Here is a 25,711-nt window from a genome sequence, read left to right as displayed (position 1 = left end):
CTTGTTCTTTCCTATTTGCCCTCCAGCCCCCAACACCCACCCCACCCAGCATTTTCCTCCTGCTCTGGTTCCCTAAGTCTTTCACTTTCTCTCCCCGTGGTTCCCATTGTTACCTGTCCTGTCTCTATCTTTGTCTATGTCTGTCTTTTTCCTCAACTCTCAACCCTCTCCTTTCCTCTGTTTCCCATTAATTAAAAAAAAGTGCCAAACTTCCTTGGAACTGAGCCGCTCTGGGGGGAGGGAACCTCAGATAGAGGGGAGGAAATGGGACCATCTCTCTTTGAGGAGGCCCCTAAGAGGCATTGAAAAAAAGTCTGTGGACACTTAGCTCAACTGGGTCTCCCTTCCTCACCCCTCCCACCCCCAAGTTTTCTTAGAATCTTTTGTAAGAAAAAACAAAAGAGAGAAAAAAAAAAAAAACTTCCCTTCATTTAACTCCTAATCTTTTGGATCCCCCAATTTCCACCAGCCGGGGAGAACCCCACTCACCTCCTTCAGGCAAATCCGTAGAAATTGGAGAGGGGGAGACAAGCTCAACCCCTCCTCTGCTGGCCTGAGGGATGGTGCCAACTGGATTTGAGAGAAGGACCTCAAAGCACTTATGACAAGAAGGGGTTCAATGTGCCAAATTCACCTCCTTCATCCCCCATCCCAGGGGGCTCTGAGCCAACCTGTCCCAGCTACCTTCTTTCACCCTGTCCCGGCCATCTCTGCATGGGCAAGGAGGCTTCACTGCAATAATTATTAAGGGATCAGAAGGCAAAGATCGTGCCATCTTTATCTGCCCTAATGCCTTGTAGGTGGGAATTATGGGTAGCCCAAATGGAGTTTGCTAAGAGTCGACTTAATAGACAGTGGGGGACCTATACTCGGAAGAATACAGTACCACTTTTCTCAGAGTGGTATTTCTTCTCCCCCTTCCTAACCTGAAATCACTCAGTATCCCCTTGTTCTCTTTCTACTGCCTGTTCCTCCATCCCTCTTCCTCCTGATTTTGTTTCTGATTGGTGGCCTGCCGTTTGGAAAGTGAGAGGATTCCCCCGCGCTGAGTATTGCTCTTTCAGTACCAGGAATAGAGGCTGTGATAGACTGAGCGGTGGAAAAAGGTGTTAACTAAGCGATGAGTTTGGCATTTGGGGCGTCCAGGCTGCTGATTTGGGTGAACACCGATCACCACAGTCAGGCAGGCTTTCGCTGCTGGCCATGCACCTGCCGCCCTGCCGTCAGGAACCCCAAAAGCTGGTTGTCTCGAAAGCCTGAACTGGATGTTACGGTGGGGAGAACCGGAGCGCGATGCCCGAGTTGGGTCGCTGCATGGCCGGGGAGGCTGGTCTTGGCTCTCGTGGAGTCGCGACAGCCAGCCCCGCTATCGCGATTCCGCTCCACTGCAGTCAGCCGCCTGGACGCCGTAGTGGAGGTGGGTGGCGGGGGGCGGGGGTGTTCTCTCCGCGGTGCCGCTGCAGGTGTGTGTATGGTGTCAGTGCCCTCTGCCCCTTGCGTGGGGGATTGCTGGGTGGCAGGGAGGGAGTTGGGGACAGTCTCGGTGGGGGGTGGGGGTGGTGAAGGCGGCTGGTTTTTAACCCCTTCTCAGCCAGTCCAGGACACTCTTTTCTCCCAGAGATAACCGCGGGGGGGAACCTCCTTATCCCCCTCCCCTCCCCCTTCTCCTCCCCTCCCCCACCCCCAAAACCACCAACCTCTCATCTTCTAAGTGACTCCATCACCACCGGCCACCGGGACCTGCGGCTTCATTGCTCCAGCCCGCCCCACTCGACCGTCAGACTCGCTCATCGAACTCTTTTTGATTAACCCTTTCTGTGTTCATCCCACGGAAAACTGTGTGTCCGGCGAGGGGATAGGGGGGAGGCGAGGGGCAATGGCTACCTTTCCTCCATCTCCTCCCACCTTCCTTGCCACCCCACCCGCACCCCATCCCATGCCCCACCCCCACCCCTCACCCCTAGGGTCCTCCCCAGCCTGGGGATAGAGACCCTTTATAAATACTATGCTGTTTGGCTTCGTCCCTTTCAAAGGCAGGGTCGGGGAGCGGCTGCCTCCGAATGGAGAGCTTACTCTGGCCCCACCGCTTTCTGTGGCCCCCTCCACTCCCCACCCCTTCATTGTAAATAGTCACTTTTGTACTGGTTTGAGCCAGGGGACGTGGGGAGTCATTTTTTTTTCTTTGTGTTGGCATCTCAGGCCACTGGAGGCATGGCCCACATCCCAGTTTGATTTGGGAGAATCCCAAGACGTGTCCCCTCACCTGCCCCCAGTGCTGAGGATTTCAATATATCAGTATTAACTCCTAAAGGGATGGGGTGCACAGATCCCCTGGCAGGGAGGTGGGAGAGGTGTGGAAAAGATGACTCAGTTTTCCCCATCTATGAAGTGGGCTCATCCTCCAAGTTCAGTAAGGAGCCTGCATGAAATACTGGTGGAGTCAGAGGAGTTAGAATCTCTTTCCCCTTTCTCTGGGACAGATAGGGGAGGAGAAGACTGGGGATGGCGATAGGACTATCTTTGGAGAGCTGATTGCTAAATGCTTGTTAGGACCTCAAGCTAGCTTTCCCGGGCTTGTTCCCTGTCTTGAAAAGTGGGGGGAACTGGAGGACCTCTAAGGCTCCTGGGATAACCCCAATCCTTAGATTCAAAGCCTGAAGCCCAGAGTTGGTCCTCTGCCTGCTGCCCAATTCCCACATTCCGCTTCTTGGGCCCAGACCATCTGCCATGTGGCCACGCCTCCAGTGCCTCCATTCAACCCCTTCTAACTGATTCCTTCCATCCTCTGCGACCAGAGACGCCGCCCACCCCACCACCCACCACCCACCTTCAGAAGCTCCTGGCTGGAGCCCACTGCCCTCCCTCTCCCCTCCCCCCATTGCCATGCCTGGGCCATGCCCACCCCCCACCTCCCCACCCACTCCCCCAGTGTCCGTCGTGTGACCTAGTGCACCATGTATTAGCTTCCATGGCCCCACCCCAGCCCCCACCACACCCCCTTCCCCCACCCCTGCTCCCTCGGCGACTTCACCTTTTTTTGCCGCGATAAACGCCATCTCAGCATCTGTGTCTAATGTTGTCTTTTTTGCTTGACATCACACACTCCTTCTTAACCCATCCCCTTCCCTCTCCCTCCTCCCCCCACCTCCACCCTCATCCTAAATTCTTTCCCCCTTTCCCCCAGGGCTCTGGGCATCTAAGGGAGGCGGGTGGGGGGATCCCTGAGGATGGGCCCCAGAGGGGAGAGGGGAGGGACGGATTGTTCTCTCTGGACTGGGCGAGCCCCCAGATCAAGTGTGTCTGAAGGGAGCCAGTGATACAGGTTTAGCTCCCAGGACCTCAGTGTCCAATCAGGATTAACACCACCACCACCACCAACACACACACACACACACACACACACACACACACACACAGCATAGCAAAGGCACAACCCCAAGTAGAGTCAGGAGAGCCCAGGGTTAAGGTTTTGGAGTCAGGTGAGTTTAGATCCCAGTGCTGCTATGTCACCTTGGGACTTTGAGGTGCTGAACCTCCGTTTAACATTTCTTAAAAATATTATTTCTAGTAGTTTATGCTAGAATTCACTAAAAAAAAATTACTGAGCATCTACTGTGAGAAAGGCACTGTTCTAGGTGCTGAAGATAAAGCAATTAGCAGAGGAGACTCTAAAATAGCTCTCCCTTCCTGGAGCAGACTGCCTACTGGGATCTGGAATTCTTCCTTAGCCCAGAGCCCGGCACATGGGCCTGAGAACAATTCAGGAGTTGCAAACCGTTGGCCTGCAGGCAGGTCTGGTGCGCACATCACCTCATTCAGCCTGAAGAGGATTTCCTGTGAATTTGGTGCCAGCATTTAAACCTTGGGAGACTTCTCCTGCAGATGGGCCCCTCTTGAGAAATCAGATGTGGTCGAGTGCTGATTGTCACCTGTTCATGATGGGTGGTGAGGCAGTCACCCCCACATCTGGGGCAGGTAGTCTCAGCCCCCTTACTGCTCATTTGTGTCCCACACCTGGCCCCTGGATGCATTTTTGTTTGCAACCCGTGTTGTAAATATTTAATGCTAACATCCTTACACCTTGGAGTTGTCAGAGATGCCTCTTGGCAGGTGATGATGTGCTGGGCAAGAGGAAAGATGAAGTTTGGGGTGGAGAGACAAAGAGATGGGTTTAGGGGCTTCCCAGGTGGCGCAGTGATAAAGAGTCCACCTGCCAATGCAGAAGATGCTAGAGACCTGGGTTCTACCTGAGTCAGGAAGATCCCCTGGAGTAGTAAATGGCAACCCACTCCAGTATTCTTGCCTGAAGAATCCCATGGACAGAGGAGCCTGGCGGGCTACAGTCCATGGGGCCGCAGAGAGGAGGACATGACTGAGCACACACACGCTGTAATTGTGGTGTGACCAATCAGGGCACCTCACTTCCTCTCTCTGGGTCTCCATCTCCACATCTGGAAAACACCTAATCAAGCTGTACTTACCTTCGGGAATATTCCAGAAAGACTCCAAAAGCAAATCACTTCATAGTACCTGATACATGGTACTTAGCACATCATATTCACTGGATTATCCCTTCCAGCTGAAAAATAACAATAAAAATGATTCTAGAGGAGGGCAGAAACCAAGAGACAGGATGGGAGGAAAAAGGAGAGTGAGGCTAGGACAAAGTAAGAGACATCCATGGGGATGAGGAGCAAGGCAGACATGGAGAGGCATCTTCAACTGCTTGGGGGTGTGTTTTTTCATTCACTCACTCTTCATTCATTCATTCAACAGACATTTATTGAGCACCTACTATGTTCTCAGTCCTGGGGACATGGCAATGACTGTGGTAAGTCATAGCTCTTGTGTGTACAGGCTGAGCATCATATCCCCAACTCTTAGCACATAGTATAGATGCTCAAAAGTCTCTGGTCCCTTGTGCCACAGGCACTTCTGGTCCTGGCCTCTGCCCCTCCAGGATTATCTGATATTCAGAAATATCACCAAGCCAGGCCCATTTTCAGGAAAAGTAAAGGAATTTCCCACCAGGAACCTGGAAACTTGGAAGGGTTGAAGGCCTTGGGGGTTGGGGAGGTGGAGTTTGGTCTCAGTTCTGCTGTGTGACTTGGAAAAACTATCATGGCCTCTCTGGTCCAGGAGATGGAAAAGAAAGGAGATGAAATCAGGATGAAGGTGAGTAAGGGGGCATTCCTAACTTCCCCAAAGGTTCTAGATCTTCTCCTCTGGTAGGGGAGGGGGAGAGTTGAGGGGAGGAACCTCGATGAGAAGAGAGATGAAGAAAGAAGATGGAGGAGTTGCCTGGAGGAGAGAGATGGCCCTAGAGACAGGGCTGGGATGGGAGGATGGAGGGAGGAGGGGGCCTGCGTGGGGATGTGGGGGAGAGGTATCAGGTGGCTCTGAGAGGCCATTACAAGGTCATTGAGAGTGAACAGTGGCAGAGGTGGACTGGCAGAGAGGGAAACCAAGTTAAAGCGGAAGCGGAAACAAGGCAGAAACAGAGATGGAGACACAGAGTTGCCAGATGTAGCAAATACAAATCTTGTATGTCCAGTGAGATTTAAACTTCAAATTAAAAAAAACCTTAATTTTCTTAAGTATAAGTATATCCCATGCCATATTGGGGCCATCCATCTACTAAAATATTAGTTCTTAAAATATTAGTTCAAGGGACTTCCCTGGTGGTCCAGTGCGCTTCCACTACAGGAGGCATAGGTTTGATCTTTGGTCAGGGAAGATTCCACATTGCAGTGTGGCCAAGTTAATTAAATCAGAAGGGTTTTTAAAATATATTAAGTGTCACTGGGCATCCTGTATTTGTATCTGGCAACCCTAGAGGGAGAACAGAGAGAGATCTGAGTAACCACAATAAAACCAGAGGTACTCAGAAGAGCTGGGTTATCCAAGTCCACCGTCTGGAATCCTAAATCCAGCATGCTTGGCTCGCTGCCTCTCTGTGCCCCTGGGTCTCCATCTCTGTGTCTCACTATCCTTAACTCGCTGTCTCTTAAGGCCCCCTCTTTTTCCCAAAGCCTCCCTCTCTTCAAGCCTCCCTCTGATGCCTCCACTCCTCTTAGTTCTTCAGCTTTCCACTACCCTCAGGAATCTGCCTCAGACATCAAAAGTGGTTACGTCGCCATTGTCACCCTTTCCCAAGTCATCAGGGGATTGGTCTTTCAGGGTAAGACCAGAGGGACAAGTGACAGACCTGAGGACTGCATCTAGGGTCACAACTCCTTCCTCGGGCAGGGTTGTTGAAGTTTGCTGGGTCTAGGCTTTGGGAAAAGAGACCTTCTGTCAAAAGAATGCTCCATCATTTTTCTGGGAAACTTGGGAGGTGGGAAGGGCCTTGGGGATTCCGACAAGTCAGAGACCTCACTCTCCAGCATCCTCTCCATCCTCCTGCCTCCAACTGCCATGCCTTCCCGCGTTTAGTTGCTAATGGGTCCTCTCTACCAACACTCCCACTCCAGCATTCAGGGAAGGTCTCTGTGTCACTTTCTGCTCCCCTGTCCTTGTCTCTGCTTATGCTCCTCTCTGCCTCAGTTTACCTTCAGTATTTCTCTGGATGTCTGTCTCACTCAGCACATCTTCCTCCTTTCCATCGCTCTTTCTTTTTTCCTTTTCATTTCATCCCATCATATCCCTGAAAGGTCTGTCTCTCTCCTAGGCTCTGCTAGAAGACGAGGTCTCAGCGTGCCTCTCTGATCACTTTTCCTGTTTCTGCCTGTGTCTGGCTCTCTTTCTACCTTGTCTCTGTACCTGCTATTGCTCAGTAACAGCCAAAAAATTCAGCAGAAAGAGGATTATTAGGCGGCTCAGATGATGAATTCGCCTGCAATTCAGGAGACCTGTGTTCGATCCCTGGGTTGGAAAGATCCCCTGGAGGAGGGCATGGTAACCCACTCCAATATTTTTGCCTGAAGAACCCCCATGGACAGAGGAGCCTGGCAGGCTACAATCCGTGGGGTCGCAAAGAGTCGGGCACGACCGAGCAACTAAGCACACACAAGGGACCCAGGCAGGGCATGGCAGAAGAAACAGCTTCCAGGCAGGAACTGCTCTCCTCTCCGCGATCAGGAAGCCGGCCACTGGCCCCACAACCACACCAGCTTTCCAAGACATACACTGGCAAGGCCTGGGCCTCGTGGCTGCCTTTCACCCCACTTACCTTGGTTGGAAATTCAAGCTTCCCGCGAAGGCATCTGATTGGTGAAACCTAAACCTCCGTCCGGAACGCCCAACCACATGGCATTCTGGGAAATGTAGTTTTTAGCTTGCCTGCCTTTGCAATCCCGAGAAAGCGCGGTATGTACGTTATGTATGTTAGTCGCTCAATTGTGTCCGACTCTTTACGACCCCATGGACTGTGGCCCGCCAGGCTCCTACGTCCATGGAATTCTTGAGGCAAGAATACTGAAGTGAGTGGGGGGGAAAAAAAAAAGAATACTGGTATGGGTAGCCATTGCCTTCTCCAGGGGAACTTCCCAAGACCGGAATCAAACCCAGGTCTCCTACATTGCAGGCAGATTATTTACAGCAGAATGAAATAGCTAAAACTAAGTGGAAAAGATGTTGAGGGGGTCTACTAAGTCCCCATTATTGAACCCACTCTCTCTGACCGTCTCTGTTCCTATGTGCATGTGTTTCTAACAGTCTTTCTGTCTCTTATCTGGTTTTTGTGTTTGGGTGTTTGTTGCTTCTTTTACACCGTCTGACTTTATTTCAGCCCGTTCTCTGTTCTCTTTCTTCATTGCTGGCTTCCCCGCCTCCCCTTCACCTCTTTCCCCCATTCCAGCTCCAGTTTAAGGGAGTTTCTTTCTTGACCCGCACCCTATTTACGTTGAAGTGGAGGCTCAGAACTGTAGGGAGGGAAGATATGGGTGCCCTTCCCTCCCCAGTTCAACAGACAAGCCAGAAAGAGGGCCCGAGTTATGGAATTTCTCAGCTGCTCTCCCTGCAGGTGGGAAAATCCAGCCCCCACAGGTGGGCAACGTGAACTGAAAGAGTTTGGTGAATTCCCAGCCTGAGCTGGTCAATTCCCAGCTGGGTTGGCTGCAGGGGTATAGAATACAGCCCAGTCTTCAGTGGGTCAGATGTAACTAACAACTCAACCTGCTTCCTGGAAACTGTGGCGGCCTCCACCTTCTACCTTTTCACTGTTCTTCTTACCCAATGATCTTAGAACTGCAGGGAAATGGAGCTACATCCTTCTCAGGAGGCACACAGTCATTCCAGAAACATTTAATAAGTACCTACTATGCACCAGACATTGGGCAATAGAAGACACAACAAATTTCCCTATCCTGAGGATCTTACACTTTACTGGGGGAAATTGACAATAAGAAGGATAAATAACCAAATTATACAGTACACGAGATGATAACACATGTCATAAAGAAAAATGAGGCAGAGAAGAGAAATAGAAAGTGCTGGGAGGGACACTGTGATTTTCAATAAGGTGAATAGAAAGGCTTTATGGAAAATGCAACATGTGATCAAAGACCTGAAGGAGAGGTGGGAGCAGGTCTGTGGCTCTCTGGAAAAGAGCATTCCAGGCAGTGGGAACAGCAAGTGCAAAGGTCCTGGGGTAGGATGTGCTTAGAGAAGGTGTGGAATAGCAGGGAGGCAAGAGTGGCTGGGACAGAGTGAGCAAGGGGAGGGTGGAAGGACATAGGGTCAGAGAGGAGATAAAGGGGGCCATGTTATTTAGGGTCTTGTGGGTCAATGCAAGACTTTGACTCCTAGTGAGAAGGAAGCCATGGGAGGGTTCTGACCAGAGGGATGTGAGCTGACTCAGGTTTTAACAGGATCACTCAGACCATCATGTGGGAAACATTCTGCAGGAATGGGGAGTAAGAGAGTAAAATAAACAGGAGAAGCCCAGTGAGAAGGTGACTGCTATAGTCCACGTGGCTGGATCAAATGCCCGCTCTGGAGATGGAGAGGAATAATTGGATAGCACATTCATACATGCTCAGTCACTCAGTCATATCCAATACTCTGCAAAACGATGGACTATAACCCGCCAGGCTCCTCTGTCCATGGAATTTTCCAGGCAAGAATACTGGAGTGGATTGCCATTTCCTACTGCAGGGGATCTTCCCAACGCAGGGATCGAATCCACATCTCCTCTATTGCATGCGGATTCTTTATCACTGAGCCACCATGGAAGCCCAATTGGATATTGATAGAATTTGAAAGTAGCACTGACAGCATTTACTGGTAGACTGGATTTGGGAAGTGAAAGAAAAAGAAGTCAGGGAGGACTCCAAGTCACATAAAGTGCTTAGGATTGGAGTTCCAGTTAGGGTTAGGAATATTAATAAGTGTCAGGCTACAGCCTAAGGTTAAGGATCAGTAGCAATCAATATCGGAGAAGGCAATGGCACCCCACTCCAGTACTCTTGCCTGGAAAATGCCATAGACAGAGGAGCCTCGTGGGCTGCAGTCCATGGGGTCACTAAGAGTCGGACACGACTGAGCGACTTCACTTTCACTTTTCACTTTCATGCATTGGAGAAGGAAATGGCAACCCACTCCACTGTTCTTGCCTGGAGAATCCCAGGGACAGGGGAGCCTGGTGGGCTGCCGTCTATGGGGTCACACGACTGAAGTGACTTAGCAGCAGCAGCAGCAGCAATCAATATTGGTGGAGTTTGGTTGGGTTTGAAAACAGGGTTAATACTCAGGTAAGGACGACAACTAGCCCTGGTGTATGGGTTATGATCATGGTTAAGGTTAGGATTTAAGTGTGTACAATAAGGGTAAAGATGAGGGTTAGGGGTAAGACTCTGGTTATAGCGAAAATCACAGTTAAAGCTAGGATTATGCTAAGATTAGGACTGAACTGGGGTTAAAGAGAAACCCAGAGACAGACAGAAGTGATCAGAAATCAGAGAGAATTGGGGGAGAACTCAGAGAGACTAAGGGATAGAGACTTAAGAGAGACAAGGGAACAAGGATGCAGGGAGGACAGAGACAAGGGGAAACAGAGAGATGGGAGAGAGAGACCAAGAGGGAAGCATAGAGACCCCAGGAGAGTGGACAGAGACTTAGAGAGAAGGGGACAGAGACTGAGTAGGGGTAAGAAGTGAACCAGAGACAGGAGGAGACTGAGATCCAGAGAGGGATGAGAACAAAGATGGAGGGAGGGGATGGAGAGTCAGAGGGAGAGGGAGATGAGGGAGCCCGCAGATACCCAGAAAGGTGGAGGATAGAGACCCAGAGAGAAAAAACCAAAAACAGAGAAATCCAGGGTGGAGTGGTTAGAGGTGGAGCCCAGAAACTCCTTCCTCACCCTCAATTTTTCTCTTTTTTTTATTAAGGTCTGACTGCCCCCATCCCCCCTACACACACACACACACACACACACACACATACACACACACACTCTGAGTGGTTCTGAGGAATGTCTATATGTAATTCACTTGTCGAGTTTAATAGATGAATTGTCATTTTCTTTTTTTGTTTTTTCCTTTTTTTGTTCTATATCTTAGAGGCAATGGGAAGGAGCCTACCCAATTCTGACCACACCTCGTTAAAAACAAAACAATCATAATCTTTTCCTCTCTTGCTATGGATCCCAGGGTTTGGGTAGAACTCTGAGGATGAATATAGCAGACACTTGTCCTTTGGTGAGGGTTATCCCCACATCCCCACGTGCCTGTAGCTCTTCTCTGCCCACCAGAAGGTCGATTCCTGAGATGTTTTTGAAAGGTCACTTACGGACAAGGCGGTGGAGGTGGACAGAGGTCTAGGGGGCGCGTGACCTTCACTACTTCTGCGTACACCACTCCAAGACCCCGAGATTCATGTGGCTCTAGGAAATGGTGTACCTCGCCAACCCCCCACAGCAACGCCTTTCCAAGGGCAAATAAAGTCTCCAGGACCCACATCCATCCAAAATAGTGACTACTCAAGGTCTAGGGCAATGAGGGGCCTGGAGAGACGGTGGGGATGTAAAACACAAGAGGACAGGAGATGGTGATAGACTGGGAGAGGTACCGGTTAGGCGTTCCTTGGGCGGATTTGGGCGGATCCAGACCTGGAATTGACAGGGAGGCGTGACTTAACGAGTTTATGTCTGGAATTGGAGGAGCGATGAGGGGCGTGGCCAAATGGTTGTGGGCTTGACTAAGGAGGGCAGGACTTCAGGACAGGGGAGGTAGCTGACTTCTTTAGCCCTGGGATTGGGGGGTTGAGGAGGGGGCGTGGTTCCGGGCCTTGCCGGGCTCGTGCTGGAATCGGAGAGAGGTTGCAGAGGGTTAATCTTGTAACTCGGAGAAGGCAATGGCAACCCACTTTGTAACTAGTCCGGGGAGTGGAAGATCCGGAAAGTATCGAGGTGGCGGTTCCAACCTCTCAGGAATGCACAGGATGATGAACATAATAACATCCAACTGGCACACGATGAAGCACCCAGAACACACTGCATAATGACACACTGAATCGAATAGGCCGCCCACATTGAGGAACCCCCACCACAAGCTGAGCCCAATGCCTTACACCTGACAAGCACCATTTCCTTGAATAATTCCAAGGCCCTGTGAAGTAGAAACTATGATTATCTCCATTTTACAGAAAAGGAGGCACAGAGAGGCTAAGTTAACTTCCCCAAAGCCGCCCAACTGGTGAGACATGAGGTTGGAGGTGAAGCCAGACAATCTTCTTCTCGAGTCAACGCTTTGATTTACTAAGACTCGAATACTCCCGCGGGGTCCTGGATCACCGAGATTAACTTGGAGGGATTCCTGGCTCAATGGCTAAAACCACAGACTGCAGGTTTGTCTCTGACTACCTGCGTGATGGTGGGAAAGGCAGTTTTCCTCTCTGGTTCTCATTTTTCTGTCTGGAGAACGAGGATCACGAAGCACCTTCCCAAGACGTTCCTCCTTGGGTTGTTGTGAACACCGAGTTCGTGCTCCTAAAGCACACAGAGCAAAGCACGGCACACACTAAATCCTCTGTAGATGAGAGTTAGTATAACTAGCCGTGAGCCTCCAGTGACCTGTGTGAGGGGCGCGGCACAGACCCAACCAGTCTGCACCTGAGCATTTCAGGTGTGAACCCCCTGAAATCACACACAAAATTGCATATGTTTCCATACAGTTTTTATAAGATTCCCCAATGGTGAGAGAAGCACAGAGGTAAAGACAAAGACATGACCTATCTAAGCAAGGGTGAAAGGGACCTCAGATGATATCACTCTCTGCTTACAACTCCCACTCCCACCTCAGAGGTTCGCACTTAAAAGTCCTCACTAGTCACGTGGTCTGCAGAGTCGCACTACACAGACCAGCCCACCAGCCTGATCTAGAGGGGACCTGGACTCAGCCTCACTTGCTCCCCTGAGCCCCCATTCCCTCCCCCAGCACTCTCTCTGCTCATCAAATATATCAAATGTTGTCTAGTCTCAAGAACCTTTTCTATTTGCTTTCCCCCTTCTTTCCTACTCAAAAGCACAGAGATGTTGGGACTTCCCTGGGGGTCCAGTGGTTAAGAATCTGCCTGCCAATACAGGGGAAATGAGTTCGATCCCTGGTCCAGGAAGATTTCACATGCCACGGGGAAACTAAGCCCCTGTGTCACAACTGAGCTTGCACTCTGGAGCCCATGAACTGCAACTGAGCCCACGGATCGCAAGTAGAAAGTAGCTCCCATGCGCAGCAACTAGAGAAAGCCCGATCACAGCAAGGAAGACCCAGCACTGGCTATATATATATAACATTTATAAAGTACAGGGAGGTTGACACTCCTAACATTCTACCTCAAACTCTGCCTCACCCCACCCCTCTTTAACAAACAGTCTGTTTTACAAAGCTTCATAGCACTTAATGCTATTCATTCGTTCATTCATTTCAATATGTCTTTACTGAGTGTATGTGCCAGATGCTGTTTTAGGCGCAGATTCAGCAGTAAACAAGACACACGCCCTGCCTTCACCAGGGGTCACCTTTGACATCGTAACTATTCGCTTATTTGCTGGTCTGTTGTCTTCCTCCTCCCACTTCACTCCCAGCTAAAAGGTTTGCTTGGTGAGAATGAGAATTTCTGTCTCCCATCTGATGGTAGGCACTTTTAAAAAATGTTAAAATGTATCCTAAACAGGATCTTCACATAGCCTCCTAGGGTTAGCCCATCAATTATTATACTTGGTAATGACAAAGGGGAAAGGGAGTGTACACAGAGGTGAGATCTAGGACATCACCAGTGACGGACACCCTGATGTCCTGTGTCCCCCCCATGTGACAGCCCTCCTAGCACAGACGACAGGCTAGCACTATGTACTATGATTGCTCCAAATGCCTATATATAATTATGAGGAAGTTATCAGACAAACCCAAATTAAACGACATTCTACCAACTACTTAGCTGTCTTAAAAAAAAAATCATGAAAGAAAAAAAGGGGAATTGTTGTCAATTAAAAGAGACTGAAGAGATACAACTAAATGAATTCTGAATTGGATCCTGGATATAAAGGGAAAAAATCAAACATTGCTATAAGACATTATTGGAAAGTTGGGATGATTAGGACATTTGAAACATGTATACTTTTAAAAATAATTTTTATTACTTATTTTATTTTTGGCCGTACAATGTGGCATTCTAGGTCTTAGTTCCCTGACCAGGGGTGGAACCCACACCCCCAGCAGTGGAAGTGTGCAGTCTTAACCACTGGACCACCGGGGAAGTCCCCATTGACCACTCTCTGTGTCCCTACCCCTCTATTTTTTTTTCTATAGCACACAGCCTTACCTGAGATATATTTTACTTGTCTATCTTATTCATTTTCTCTAGAACATTCCAGCTCCCTAAAGGCAACGATTTTTGTATTTCTTGTTCATTGCTTTATCTTTGGCACCTAGAACAGGGCCAGACATGAGTTAGGTAGTGAGTAAATATTCGTTGAATGAATGAGCAAATATTCCTCCATCTCTCAGTGCCTGCACAATCTCTTCTGCTCTGCCCAGAACTCTTCTACAAATCTTTAGCAAGGGAATAAAAATTTAAATGATGGCTAAAACTCACTGTGTACCTGTTCTAATAACTTCACCTGTGTTGTCGGCCATCCTCCATAAAACAGCCTCAGAGTAGGGGGTCTTCAATGCTCTTCCTTTTTGTGACATGCAGGAAACGGAAGTCCAGAGGGGTGACATCACTTGCTAAAAGCCACACATCTGGAAGCAGCCATGCCAAGATTTAACTCAAGCCCTCTGGCCACAGGGGCCACACACCCAAACACTTTATTTTCCTTTCCTGCCTCTCATTTCCATCTCTCTCTCCTGGAACCTCTGTCCCTCTCAATCCCTGTGAGGGTGAATATGTGCCTTTTTATGCACACCTGGATTCGAGTCCAGGCTAACTGGATAACATTGATGAGAGATGTCACTTCCCTGGGCCTCAGTTTCCTGCTCTGTAAACTGGGAATACTACAACACCACTTGACAGGATTGTGTTGAGGGTTTCCTGAGACTGCACAGGCCATCACCCAGTAAGTGGAGAGCATGAGGACGATGGCCGTGACCTCCTTGGTCTCTGGGCATCTCACTCAGGTCTTCATCTCCCCCATCTTGGTCTCTGCACAGGTGTGTCCTTCTGTCCCTTTGAGTTTCTTTGCTGCCCCTCTGTGTCTCTCCCCCTCTTTCTCAGGGTTTCTCTTCTCCTGACTTACCCTTGTTCCTGCCCACCCCTCTCTGGAACCTCCCTCCACCCACTCCATGAGCTGTTTCTGGCAGACATGAGCCTGAGATGGAAACTCACAAGTAAACAGGGCAGCTGTGGAGTCTGGTCTGTTGAGAGTGGTGAGGCGGAGCTGTGGGGGTGGAGGTTAGATCAAGTAAACAACAGACTGATGAATTTCTCATCAGTATCATCTTTGACTTTCTCTCAATACACAACAGCAACCACACCCAAAGCGACTTGTCTGAAGAGCGATGTCCTTCAGTTACTTATCCCATAAAACATGGCAGGGTCGGGGGTAGGGGTTGGAGAAGGGATGGGGGTGGGGTGGGGTGGGGGTGGAGTAAGGATAGTCATAGCCCCAGTAACAAAGTCCTAGAAGAAAACAATCTGGGCGAAGATAAATAATAAAGAAAAAGTACTGGGAATTCCCTGGCTGTCCAGTCGTTAGAACTCTGTGCTTCCACAGCAGCAGGCAAGAGTTCGATCTCTGGTTGAGGAACGAAGATCCTGCTTGCCCACCTGGGGCAGCCAAAAAAAAAAACAGAATATGAAGAGTTTCCAAACAATAGGTGAGGTTGTTAGGGGAGTCACAAAACTGCTGCCCCAAGGTTATAATCAATAAGAATACTTACTGATTCTCAGACTTCCTCCAGATACCACAGCTGCAGCGACCAGAGTGACTGGGTCCCTGGGTCCGGCCCTGCTGGACACAGGGAACTTACACCTCTCGAGCTGGAGATCTCGGCTGTAACTTTATGGAGAACGCTTAGTGTAGAGGACCCCTACACCTGTGCTGGTTCCTTCCTCCAGGAGCCTCCTTGTTCTTCCACAAGGCAGAGCCGGGGCTCTTCTGCCTTGGGGTAGTCCATCAATGATTGACAGTTCATTGTCATTCCAATCACCCCATCCCTTCTAGTTTCCTACCTCATTCTGACCCTGAGCCTGGCAAGTTCGTCTTGCTCGATTTGCTTTTCGAGCCCTGGGTTTGTGTTCCAGCCTACCACTCACCAGCCTTGGACAAGCCCTGAGCCTGTCTGAGCCTCTCTTTGCTCATCTGTAAAATGGGGCCATTGTTAGACCCTACTTCACAGGATTTGGGGAGGAAGCAAGGAAAGCACCCAGGTAGAGTCCTGAGCATGGTCTAGGGCCTAAGAAGATGCTCAGTAAATAAGTGCCCTTGAGATTATTAGCTTAGGGACGTCCCTGGAGGTCCAGTGGTTAAGACTCTGCTCTTCAAATGCAGGGAGTACGGGTTCAATCCCTGGTCAGGGAACGAAGATTCTACATGCCCTGTGTGGCATGCCCCCCTCAAAAAAAGAGAGAGATTATTACTTTAATTCTGTCTTAATTATCATGGCTAACATTGAATAGGACTTCCCATGTGGCTCAGTGATAAAGAATCCGCCTGCCAATGCAAAAGACACAGGTTTGATCCCTGTCTAGAAGATCCCCTGGAGAAGGAAATGGCAACCCACTCCAGGATTCTTGCCTGGGAAACCTCGTGGACAGAAGAGCCTGGCGGGCTACAGCCATGGGGTCACAATAGAGTTGGACAGAACTTAAGCGAGTAAACAGCAGCAACAACACTGAATATGCATACCCCACAGCCAAACTGTGCTGTTTACAAACAGTCGCAGACTGTGCCCTGGGGAGGCAGACTCTTATCCACTGGACCACCAAGGGGAGTCATAAGCTCTTTCTAAAGGTAAGATACAGTGTCTGCCAAAAGGAGGTCCTCAACAGACTTTGTTCGGACTTGGCTCTCTGACTAGACTGATATGATACAAGCTAATGAGAACAACCCCACTGCCTTTGTTCAACTGACAACAACCAGAGGAACATCTTAAAACATATTTCTCATATGTCCTTCCCCTGCCTGTACCCTTCAGAGGTTCCCTATTGCTCTGCAGGCAAAGACCAATGGGATGGTCTCAGTCCTTATAACAGGGGCATTATTTTTGTAATTTTTTTACATGTACACACTACTCTATTTATTTTTTGCCTGCACTGGGTCTTCATTGCTGCACACAAGCTTTCTCTAGTTGCCAAGAGTGGGGGCTACTCTCTAGTTGTGGCGCACAGGCTTCTCGTGGTGGCTTCTCTTGTTGCAGAGCACAGGCTCTAGGCACATGGGCTTCCGTAGTTGTGGCTCAGAGACACATTAGCTGTGGCTCACTGGCCCTAGAGGGTGTAGGCTTCAGTAGTTGTGGCACAAGGGCTTAGTTGCTCCGCAGCATGTGGAATCTTCCCAGACCAGGTATCGAACCTGTGTCCCCTGCATTGGCAGGCAGATTCCCAATCACTGTGCCTTCAGGGAAGTCCCACAGGTTCTTAACCAGGTGAGATCTGACATCCACTATATCTAACATTTTAAGATGTCCCTTTGGTATTCTGAAATTAAACTCATAGATAATATAGCCCACCAACATAAATTTTATTTTCCAAAATTAATATCTAAATTAATACCAAAATTAATATTTTCCAAAATAGTCCTAAGTGAGTGAGTGAAGTCGCTCAGTCATGTCTGACTTTGCGACCCTGTGGACTGTAGCCCACCGGGCTAACTATTAATAAAAAGGGAACAATTTATAATCAAATAATTGTCTATTTTGGTCTAGAGATGCTCAGGCATGGCCACTCTAAAAAGCAGCTCTTCAGGCAGATAGCATCTCTGCGTAGACTCACCACGAATGAGACAGGTATAATCTGCGTGTTGTTTGGACAGTCACCACAGTTAACAGCACCTGGGGTGATGTGGCTTCTAGAAAGAGTGAACAACTCTCGGTCAATTTCTCAGCAAATCAAGAACAGGCAGGCCATGATGGACACAGACATTGCATTCCAGGAAAGGTCAGTGTACCTTAAAATATTCCAGAAGCACTTAGTGTTTATATGTAGAACATAGCTGAGCTCTAGACTCAGTTCATCATAAATGGGTTTTCCTACACACATGGGTGTCCAGTGGAATGTAATTGTTCTTTAGTTACTCAGTCATGTCCAATTCTTTGTGACCCCATGGACTGCAGCCCACCAGGCTCCTCTGTGTCCATGGGATTCCCCAGGCAAGAATACTGGAATGGGTTGCCATTTCCTTCTCCAGGGGATCTTCCTGACCCCAGGATCAAACCCTCGTCTCCTGCATTGGCAGGCAGGTTCTTTACCCCTGAGCCAGTGGGACAGTGGAAAGTTAAATGGAATCGGAGACAGACCTTGGTTGAACGGATGGTTGAGACATTCAGCATTCCTGGTCCCTGGGTCTTACATCTAATCACACCTCCAATCACCGTATCAAACTCCCAAACACCCCCGTCAATTCCAAAACATCTCCTAGGGGAGATCACAGTCTGATAGCGGCCCCTGCACACTGAGCTGGCCTCCTCTGGGACCCTCACTCCATTCTAGCCACCCCTTCCCCCTTGCTGTCCCCAAACTTCATGCCTTCAGAGCTTGTGTTCCTTTTCCTGGAAGATTGTTCCGTGTGGTCTCAGCTTCCAGGCCCCCTCTCCCAGTCCAGGCTATCTATTAATAGTTGACTCTTTATGGTCTATTGATTCTCATTTGCTGGCTGTTCCCCTATTGGACTGCTTGTTCATGACACAGGCACAAAGTAGTTGTGGTCGCTGCTGAGTTTTTAGAGCCCAGTATAAGGGGCCTCAATGATTTATGTGTTGAGTGATCAAGGGGACCAACTGGGAACCACAGATGGAGGAAATATTCCTGGAGGTGACATGGGCAGGAGACATGAAGGTCAGGAAGGATCTGGGACAATATACCAGCCCAAAGGGGAAAGGTGGGCATTCTAAGGGAGACTATGCCATACCAAGGTTCTCTGCTGCTTCTCAGATCAACTCCCAGTGTCATTCTCTGGGGGCAGACCTGGGTGCAAATCCCTACTCTGCAATTTTCCTGCTGTGTGACCTTGAGTACTCTCCATAACCTCTCTGAGCCTCATATCCTTCTCTATAAAATAGAAATGATGGTATCCACCTCCTTGAGTGGTTACAAGGTTCAAAGAGATCATTTTTGTAAAACATTGAACACTCTAGTGTGCACTTAGTAGATATTTGGTGAGTAAGTAGCTCCTAGTTCCAGATGTGATAAAAAATGAAATTTTAACCCCAAATAGGTAGGAAGAGCATTTAGCTTTGGAGTCACATGGCCTTGAGTTAAAGCCCCAGCTCTGTCACATACCTGTTATGTGACTCTGGACCACTGAATTTTCCTCTCTGAGCTTTAGTGACTTGTCAATAAAATGGGATCATAAGTGTGTTACCCGCCTGGCATTGCTGTGAAAATGAGATCAGATTGTGAATGTAACTGTGCAGCACAGTGTCTGGCTCCTCGTAAGGGGTTATGTTGTTATGATTAGGAATGGCTCTGGGGTGTAAGGAGGGAGCAGGCCCCCAGCCCTGGAACAAGAAAGGATGGGGGAGGGGGCATTTGCAGACATGAAGTTTTGTTGAAAGGACAGAAAAACTGAGGCCCAGGGAGACGGGTCTTTCCAGAGGTCAGAGAGCACCTTGCAGGCCCAGCAAGCACCAGAGACAACAGGAAAGACCCCCTTCCACATCTCCATGGGGAATTAAAGTCAGAAGGGATCAAAGGTGAGGAGTGGGCCCTTTAAATCCTAAGCTCCACCTTTGCTTAGAAGGGTCTTTGGGACTATAAAAGGGGGTGCAGTTCCTCTCCGCTCTTGAAAACCATCAGCTGCTCCTGTCTGCGGGCCCCCAGCCCACTTCTCTCCAGCCACCTACCACCAACACTCCCCTGGGTGCCATGCAGCTGCCACCCTTTGACATGTGGAAGGACTACTTCAACCTGAGCCAGGTGGTGCTGGCACTGATCCAGAGTCGGGGGCAAGGGTTGGAGACCCAAGGGACTGGGGAGCCGAGACCCGGGCCCCATGTGGAGCAGGATCAGGGGCAGGGCGGACGCGGGGTCGGCGGGGGCCTGGCCACCCTGTGCAACTTTTGCAAACACAATGGAGAGTCTCGCAACGTGTACTCCTCACACCAGCTGAAGACCCCGGAGGGCGTGGTGGTATGTCCCATCCTGCGGCATTACATATGTCCCCTGTGCGGGGCCACCGGGGACCAGGCCCACACGCTCAAGTACTGCCCACTTAACGGAGGGCAGCAGTCTCTCTACCGCCGCAGTGGGCGCAACTCAGCCGGCCGCAAGGTCAAGCGCTGAAGACCGTCAGGTACCCACCCGCTGCAGCCCCAACCCTCCCTGGTTCAGCCCTCCCAAGCCCCTGGACTCTCCCCATCTCTGGACTCGTTCGGCCCTTTGAAATGTCTGACTCTCAGTACTCGATTCCTGCTGGATCCTGGAACAACGGACGCAGTGGGAAGCCAGGCCATCTCCGCCGCCCCTTAGAACTCTCAGCTCTCCGGACTCTTGTCTGGGAGTGTCTGTGGATTCTCCGGTGCAGCGGGATCCCCTACGCCTTGGACCACACAGCCCTGTGGCTCCTCCTGGGCCACAGTCCATGGATCTTTAGTTCTTCTGGGACACTTGCCCTGCCTCTTTGACTTCTCAGCCCTCAGGGTCCCATTCCTTGGGGAATTCTTGGACCGTTGGGCTTGCAGGACTCCGCTGTGCTCTCCCAGGGACACCCCTGAGAATCTGGAGAGAGTAAACAGGCTGGCGTAGACCTTCCAGCACAAGAACTTCAACATGGGATTCTGACTTAAATCAGCCTTCTCCGCCTCCTTGGGGCCACCGGCAGACACACCGTTTCATCGTGGATGGCACCGGATGGGTCCCGCCCTCAGCATCGTATCCGTCAAGAGCTGGGGGAAGGAGGGGTCACGTCAGAGGGGCACCACGTCTTCGCAAGCTTGTCTGGGGCTGGAGAGCCTTGGGGTGAGCCAGTACCCTTGAACTCCCCCCCCCCCTCGTTGTTCTTCCCATCGTTCATTCCGTTTTACTGCGCTCCTGCCCCCACGGTGATGGCAAATCACCGATGGGTCTTTTCCGTAGCGAGAGGGCGTCTCTCCGCCACCTCCCACCCGCCCCCACAAATGCCCACAGTTTGTAAAATGGCCCTTTCTGTCCTCCCCTGTTTTTTTCAACCTCCAACAGTTTAGTAAACGAAGCTCCCAAAGAAAAGGGGTTTTAATGCCCGGAGGGGAATGGCAACCGCCTAGATTTTATTTTAGGGGCAAAGAAAAGCCCCAGATTTTTAAGTTGTTTGGTTTTTAGCTCAGGGCTGGGCCCGGGTGTTGAGCTTTAGTGAATAAATAAAACGCGTTTCTGGTTGTCTTTGAAATCGCTACGTCTGTTTCCTCCGAGGCTGGGGGTAGGGGGAGGGTGGGGAGACCGAGTTTGTCCTGAAACGTGGGAAGCAGGAGGCGGAGCAGGAAGGAGACCCGGGTCCCTCCCACGAACGTGCCTCCCCATACATCTTCCGACACAGGTCACCTGTGGACTGTTCCGTAAATCCCAGCCTCCACCTCGACCCTAGAATCCTTTTCTTCGTCTTCTTTTTTTCGGGCTCTGTCCAGGGTGCCCTCCCACCCTTGCTAGAACCCAGATCATCCAGGACCTATTTTGTGGTGGTTTCAAACTCGGCTCCCAGAGCCCATCGGAGAGGTGACCAAAAAGACTGCTCCCTGCTCTGGGGGAAACACACATACCACAAAACGTTGCATATGATACCAGCGCTTTTTTTCTTCCCACCAGCGCTTTTTTTCTTCCCATCATCCCACACATATTTATTGAGCCCCTACTTTGTGCCAGGCGCTGTTCTGGACATTGCTGGTTACAGCAATGAGCAAAGCAGACAAGGCTCCTGCCCTCATGGAGGTGACATTCTAGTGGAGAAGGGGGTGAGGTGACAATCAAAAGTTCGTCCAGGTTCTAAAGATCTTCGGAAAACCGGAATGAACTTTTTAGCCAACATAATATCAGGTGGGTGATAAGCGCAGTGAAGGATAAGAGGCAGGGCAAAGGGGTGGAGAGTGAAGGAGGGGCTGTTTTGTATGGAAGGTGGTCAGGGGAGGTCTTTCTGTGGAAGTGACACTTCAGCAGAGTCCAGATAAATTGAGGAAACCAGAAGGGCATTCCATGCATCGGTGACAGTAAGTTCAAAGGCCCTAACGTCGAACTGAATCTTTGCAGAAGAAGCAGGAACCCAGCCGAGTTAAGATCAGAGAGGCATAAAGGGTAGGCAGAGAGTTCAGAATCTTGCAGACTTTGGTGAGAATCTGACCTTCTTTGTGCATTTGCACTCTGAAATTCATCTTGGGCTCCGCTCTCACATACTCTGCTGCTAAGCTGCTAAGTCACTTCAGTCGTATTCGACTCTGTGAGACCCCATAGACGGCAGCCCACCAGGCTCCCCCATCCCTGGGATTCTCCAGGCAAGAACACTGGAGTGGGTTGCCATTTCCTTCTCCAATGCATGAAAGTGAAAAGTGTAAGTGAAGTCGCTCAGACGTGTCCAATTCTTAGCGACCCCATGGACTGCAGCCTTCCAGGCTCCTCCGCCCATGGGATTTTCCAGGCAAGAGTACTGGAGTGGGGTGCCATTGCCTTCTCCGCTCACATACTCTAGTTACATAGAAAAAACTAGAGACCTCTGCTCACAGGTCCTTTCAAAAAATGCAGATCTGCCCACAACAGAGATCCCCAAATCCCTCAAACAACAGCCAGAAGGGATGCCCTAACCCCAGAGCTGTGGTGTGCCTGCACGGGCAGGTTGAGCCTTGGAGGAAGTGGGGCACTCTGGCAAATGGTGGGCAAGGGTTATGGAAAGCAACAAAGGGATGATAGTACTCAGGGCAATGATGACAGGTGGAGGGCCACATTTTAGACCAGAGAAGTGAGAGGAGGAAGATGTTCAGGTCAGTCTGGGATGGAGGATAGATACAAAGTGCCTGGGGACATCCAAGATGAAAGCGTCCAGGAGACCTGATCTGGGGCTCCGAGGAGAAGATGGAGACAGACAATTAGTGACCAAAGTTTGGTTTTGTTTTTTGATGAATTTTCATTTATTCAGCAGATAATTAAGTGGCAGGGGAGCTCTGACAAGAGCTGAGGACACAAGGAGCCAGAGGAATAATGTCCCCTGACCTTAACCTCCCCCAGCACCTCACTGTTGAAGAGCTCCATACTGCTCTGCTGATGGCTCCCTACCAGCAGCCTCTGCACAAGCTCCAGACCAGATTTAGACCCAACTCGCCGCTCAGCCCACACACTCATGGAGCCCCAGCATCCTGGGTGCCTGCCCTGGATGCGCAGTATATTCACTTAAAAGGGCTGCCATAACAAAGGACCATAAACTGGGGGGCTTGAAACACTGGAAATGCATTCTCTCACAGTTCTGGAGGCTAGGAATCTGAAATCAAGCTGTTGGCAGTGTTGCATTCTCTTCCAAGGCTCTAGGGCAGGATCCTTGCCTCTTCCAGCTTCTGGTAGCCCCAGGCCTTCCTTGTTTCTGACAGCTTCACTCCCATCTCTGCCTCTCTCTTCACAGGGCTGTCTTCTTCCCTCTGTGTGTCTCTCTCTTCTTATAAGGACAATGTCATGTTGGCTTAAGGACCCACCCTACTCCAGTATGACCTCCCCTTAAGTAATTACATCTGCAGGGACCCCTTTTCCAAATAAGGTCACATTCTGAAGAAGGGGTTCAGATCAGATCAGTAGCTCAGTCATGTCCGACTCTGCGACCCCATGAATCGCAGCACGCCAGGCCTCCCTGTCCATCACCAACTCCAGGAGTTCACTCAGACTCACGTCCATCGAGTCAGTGATGACATCCAGCCATCTCATCCTCTGTCGTCCCCTTCTCCTCTTGCCCTCAATCCCTCCCAGCATCAGAGTCTTTTCCAATGAGTCAACTCTTCGCATGAGGCAGCCAAAGTACTGGACTTTCAGCTTTAGCATCATTCCTTCCAAAGAAATCCCAGGGCTGATCTCCTTCAGAATGGACTGGTTGGATGTCCTTGCAGTCCAAGGGACTCTCAAGAGTCTTCTCCAACACCACAGTTCAAAAGCATCAATTCTTCGGCGCTCAGCCTTCTTCACAGTCCAACTCTCACATCCATACATGACCACAGGAAAAACCATAGCCTTGACTAGACGGACCTTTGTTGGCAAGGTAATGTCTCTGCTTTTGAATATGCTATCTAGGTTGGTCATAACTTTCCTTCCAAAGAGTAAGCATCTTTTAATTTCATGGCTGCAGTCACCATCTGCAGTGATTTTGGAGCCCAGAAAAATAAAGTCTGACACTGTTTCCACTGTTTCCCCATCTATTTCCCATGAAGTGATGGGACCGGATGCCATGATCTTCGTTTTCTGAATGTTGAGCTTTAAGCCAACTTTTTCACTCTCCACTTTCACCTTCATCAAGAGGCTTTTTAGTTCCTCTTCACTTTCTGCCATAAGGGTGGTGTCATCTGCATATCTGAGGTTATTGGTATTTCTCCTGGCAATCTTGATTCCAGCTTGTGTTTCTTCCAGTCCAGCGTTTCTCTTGATGTACTCTGCATATAGGACTTCAATTTTTTTTTTTTGGGGGGGGGGGGCTGGGGACACAGTTAAAACCCACAGATCACCTTATACTCACCAGGTCCTAACTGACCTCATCCCCCCAACTGGGACCTGAGCTGGAGACCTGGGTGTCACCTAGACACCTCCCTTTCTGTCCCCAACCTGACAGTCACCACACTCTGCATATCCTGCCTCTCAAATGTCTCCCAATTCATTTCCACCGTCCCTGCCCTGGCCCAGGCTCTCCCACCCGCTCTTTGCCCTCCCCCCCAGACTTCTCCCTTTACTCTGGCCAATAATCTCATCCTCTCCCACCCACTTTCCACACCACAGCGGGGTTCTTTCCAACGCACACATCACACCCTGCCCATCCTGACTCATTCAAGCTCCTTAACATTGCTCATAAGGTCCTTGCATGGGCTGCCTCTGATTCATGGATCCTTCATGGGGCACATGGTGGGACCTCATCTAAACCCAGCCCTGGTGAAAGTCAGCTTGCCACCCCACTCTGCGCCTGTACCCCCTCAGAAAAAAATATGAACAGAGAAGAACACACAATCATGGGGACTCAACACTTTTATATCCAATGACCTCAAGTAACTGGTTCTATTTGTCTCCATTTCCCTAGCCATTCACTATTTCATGCTTTCTCCTCTCTCTCCGAGAACTTCAGCACCTCCTTTTCACCCCTGACCTTCCTTCCCACGCTACTGAGACAACAGAAGGAACCAGGAGAGAACATGTTCCCAACACTGTTGACACTACATCAACACCTGCCTGTCTCCGTGCCCATATAGCCCCTCCCCGTTTATTGTGGCCGAACAGCCCAGGCCCCTTAGACCAACCCCTACTTGTGCCCTGAGTCCCACCCATCGTGCCCACTCAAGGACATGAGGCCGTGATTCTCTCCTCTCTCCTCCAGAGCATCAATCTCCCCTTCTCTGGATCACCCCATAGGCACACAAACATACCACAACATCTCCCATCTTAAATAAACCTCTTGAGATCCTGAGCCTCCTTCCAGATACCATTCCATTTTCTCTCTAGAAAGGATCATCTACACTGGCTCTCTCTATAACCTCTCTTTGAACTCACCCAATTAAGCTCCTGCCCCCACCACACCTCCAAAATTGCCCTTTCCAGGATTACTGATGAATTCTGTGTCACCAGCCCCAGCGATCGGTTCTCAGACTTCATTGAACTTGGCTTCTAGCCAGCATTTGGCCTCGTTAACCCTTCCCTCCTTGCTTGGATTTCCTAGGTGGCTCAGTGGTAAAGAATCTGCCTGCCTGCCAATGTAGGAGACACAGGTTCGATCCCTGGGTCAGGAAGATACCCTGGAGAAGGAAATGGCAACCCACTCCAGTATTCTTGCCTGGGAAATTCCATGGACACAGGAGCGTGGTAGGCTACAGCCCCATCAGGTTGCAAAGAATTGGACAAGTCTTAGCGACTGAACCATAAAACCCTCTATTTGCACTTCTCGCTCGGCCTCCAGGACAGCAGACCACCCTGGATCTCCTTT

At 50.0% G+C, this 25,711-nt stretch overlaps 1 protein-coding gene across 1 annotated transcript; it reads left to right on the top strand.

Moving 5' to 3' along the window:
- The first annotated feature begins 17,774 nt into the window (after positions 1–17,774).
- On the top strand, positions 17,775–20,893 carry NANOS2 (nanos C2HC-type zinc finger 2). The gene has a single exon (XM_025269353.3). The coding sequence runs from the start codon at positions 19,462–19,464 to the stop codon at positions 19,876–19,878; it is 417 nt and encodes a 138-aa protein (XP_025125138.1). The 5' UTR covers positions 17,775–19,461; the 3' UTR covers positions 19,879–20,893.
- The last annotated feature ends 4,818 nt before the right edge of the window (positions 20,894–25,711 follow it).

The sequence above is a fragment of the Bubalus bubalis genome, chromosome 18, assembly GCF_019923935.1.
Source record: "Bubalus bubalis isolate 160015118507 breed Murrah chromosome 18, NDDB_SH_1, whole genome shotgun sequence".
Taxonomy (NCBI): Eukaryota; Metazoa; Chordata; class Mammalia; order Artiodactyla; family Bovidae; genus Bubalus; species Bubalus bubalis.
The sequence above is the reverse complement of the archived record's forward strand: the minus strand, read 5'-3'. Positions and strand labels throughout refer to the sequence as shown.